Source organism: Charadrius vociferus, unplaced genomic scaffold, assembly GCF_000708025.1.
Source record: "Charadrius vociferus isolate BGI_N301 unplaced genomic scaffold, ASM70802v2 scaffold919, whole genome shotgun sequence".
Classification (NCBI taxonomy): Eukaryota; Metazoa; Chordata; class Aves; order Charadriiformes; family Charadriidae; genus Charadrius; species Charadrius vociferus.
This window is the reverse complement of record NW_009653257.1, coordinates 325,842-328,691: the sequence shown is the minus strand read 5'-3', so window position 1 is coordinate 328,691 and position 2,850 is coordinate 325,842. Positions and strand designations below refer to the sequence as shown.

Here is a 2,850-nt window from a genome sequence, read left to right as displayed (position 1 = left end):
CCTGGGAGGGCTACAGGCTTGGCTGGGGGTTCTGTGGTTCTGCCTGGGATCCTGGCCTGGGGGTCTGCAGGGTTGGCTAGGGAGTCTACGGGCCTGCCCAGGGTGTCTGGGGAGCTGCAAGCCTGGCCTGTGGGGGGCTTGGGGAAGTTTGGACCCACTCAGGGAGTTTGGGCAGTTCCAGGGAGGGCTCAGGTTCAGAGAGCCGGGGGGGGGCACCATAGTGGTTGGACAGGACAGGCTGTCTCTAGTCCAGCTGGTCCCTGTCATCTTTTGGCAGGCCGTCCGTGCTGGTGGAGTCCACCGTGTGCTCGTCATTGTTGTCTTTGCCGCCGTCGCCCTCCGAGCCGGTCTCGTCTGAGTCGTCCTCCTCCATGTAGCGGTAGCCGCGCATCTTGTGGCGTGGGCGGGGGATGCGGGGCAGGCGGTACGTCACGTGCTGTGCCAGCTTGCGCTCCATCCAGAGGTAGGTCCCCACCGCCACCGCCAGCGTCAGCAGCATGATGGACAGCTTGGCCTGCAGGAAAGCGAAGCGGGGAACTGGTGCGGTCCTGCACCTGCCCTGAGCCCGGCAGGCCTCGGAGATGATGGAACCAGCTGGGGGACACTGCGGGGATGGCTGCCCACCTGGACACACTTACCTTCATGGGCAGTCCTGACCACAGGTAGACGGTGAAGATCGCCAGGGCCTGCCACCAGTGGTAGATGGTGAAGATGAAGTCTTGGCGCTCCTTGTCCTCGTACAGCATGCCCAGGAGGACTGTGCCAGAGGAGATCAGCTGTCAGCATCCCCCTCCCGTGCCGGTGTCCCCTCTTGGGGCACTGTTAGCAGGACCCAGCTGCAGTGGGTCTGTTCTGCTCCTTATCAGCGGGTCCAAGGAGCTGGGGACCACCAGGTCACGGTGGCAGAGGACACAAGGAGAGGATACGTCGGGGAGCTGGGGACAAGCTGGCTGTGCCAGGGGACAAGAGAGGCTGTGTTGGGGACCTTCCCGGTACTCACTGCTAATGCTGGTCTTGTTGAGGGCGCTGCCCATGCCCCAGAGGATGGTTATGACGTAGAGCAGAGGGGCCTGGACCAGATGCCGGGGCTGGGGTGCCACACAGAAGAGAGTCCCCAGGAGGGTGGCGTGGACGAAGGCTCCGGCCAGCAGCGGGATCTGCCGCCGCAGGCGCAGCATGCAGAGGGCCAGGCTGGAACAGGCCGAGGCGGAGAAGCCGTAGGCCATGAGGAGGTACGCTAACTTCTCCAGCCCCAGGGCACAAACGCCGTAGTTCTGCAAGGAGGACAGGCTCAGCGTCGCCTGGCCGGGCTGTCCCCACTCTGTCACCCCCCACCCTGTCCCCGGGCCATACCAGGGAGAAGCCGGTGCAGACGAAGAGCACCTCAAAGCCGCTGTAGATGAACAAGGGGAAGAGGTGGCGCAGGCGGTAGTCCCGCATATGCTTGAAGGGCAGCTGGAAGATGTTCCCCCAGCCGATGGTAACCAGGGCTCTCCTCCGTGGGCCGATACGCCGAGCCGCAGAGCACCAGGACCTGCCGTGCGGCCGTGGGTGAGGCGCCGCCAGCGTCCCATCCCGTCCCCTGCCCGCCCCGGCACTCACCACCAGCATGGCGAGGAAGGCGGCTGCCATCAGGGCGCTCTCCACGATGATGAGGTTGACGCTGCGGGGGAGGCTCTGCAGCACCGTCTTGTTGAAGCCGGGCAACGTGCCGTGACTCAAGGTCCCTAACGGGGGTGGGCACACGCCGCGGCTCAGCCCTAACCGGGGAGGTCCCCGTGCCACCGCGCCACCCCCGCGTGCTCACCGCAGTGCTTGACCTCGGCGAGCGTGTGGTTGAGCTGGTAGAGGTAGTTGTTGAGGAAGAAGAGCATGGGCATCTGAGCGCAGACGAAGCTCAGCTGCAAGACGTAGAGCGGGGGACGCTCAGTGCCGGGCTGCTCGGCACGTCCCCCTGCCCGTGCCGCGCGCCCCGCTGGTGCTCACGTGGAAACAGGCGTAGAAGATGGTCTGGAAGACGACGATGTAGGCGTTGCAGGCACCCCGCGGTGCCCGCTTCTGCTCCTGCACGTGCTCCTCCTTGTAGTTGACGTACTCGTAGTACTTCTGGGCCATCCTGCGTGGCACGGCGGGTCAGCTGGCACCCCCCAGCCCCCCCTGTCCACCCCTCTCCGCTGCCTACCGTGTGATGTAGTTGCCCATGGAGGCCCAGAGGGGCACGATGGCCACCCCGATGGCCACGGCGGAGGGCACCAGCGTATAGTAGCGCTCCCAGTAGTTGCTGGAGACGAAGAGGGCGTAGATCCCCACTGCCAGGAACATGGCCCACTTGGTGCCGAAAAACCTGCCGGGGCGAGGAAGGGGAAGCGTGGGCGCCTGTGTCGGTGTGCCGGCGGGGAGCGCGAGCGGCGCCGTACCTGATGAGGACGGGTGTGTAGAGCAGCGCCGCGACGGGGGTGACATTGATGCCCATCAGCACCTTGCGGTCGATGTCCTCCAGCTGTATGTTGCTGTACTTCACCTCCCGGTAAGTCTCGTCGTAGTGCAGGATCAGCTGCATCTGCAGCAGGCCTGGGGGGGGTGTCCAGCGGCCGTCACCCCCCACCCCAAGCCCCCCACCCCCCGATGGGGGGTCCCTGGGGAGGGGTAGTGCCGTACCCAGGTAGACGCCGTAGGTGAGCATGCTGGCCAAGCTGGCGGCCAGCACGTTCTTGACCACGCCGAGGCGCTTACGGCGGAAATACTTCTGCTCCTCCTCCTCCTCGTTGTAGTCGGGGTGAGCACCCACAAAGTCATCCAGCTACGGGTGACCCCGGCTGTCAGAGCCCTGGGGACGGCCGCCGCAGGGCC

The 2,850-nt window shown here is 65.6% G+C and overlaps 1 protein-coding gene across 1 annotated transcript in view; it reads right to left on the bottom strand.

The window, feature by feature from the left end:
• Positions 1-244: 244 nt before the first annotated feature.
• Positions 245-2,850, bottom strand: part of UNC93B1 (unc-93 homolog B1 (C. elegans)) — a 2,751-nt gene continuing 145 nt past the window's right edge. The window contains 11 exon segments of the mRNA XM_009893169.1: positions 245-514; positions 639-757; positions 1,001-1,274; positions 1,354-1,492; positions 1,494-1,534; positions 1,603-1,727; positions 1,808-1,901; positions 1,987-2,116; positions 2,183-2,344; positions 2,418-2,571; positions 2,659-2,800. Of these exon segments, the coding sequence (XP_009891471.1) occupies positions 245-514; positions 639-757; positions 1,001-1,274; positions 1,354-1,492; positions 1,494-1,534; positions 1,603-1,727; positions 1,808-1,901; positions 1,987-2,116; positions 2,183-2,344; positions 2,418-2,571; positions 2,659-2,800 (1,650 nt within the window).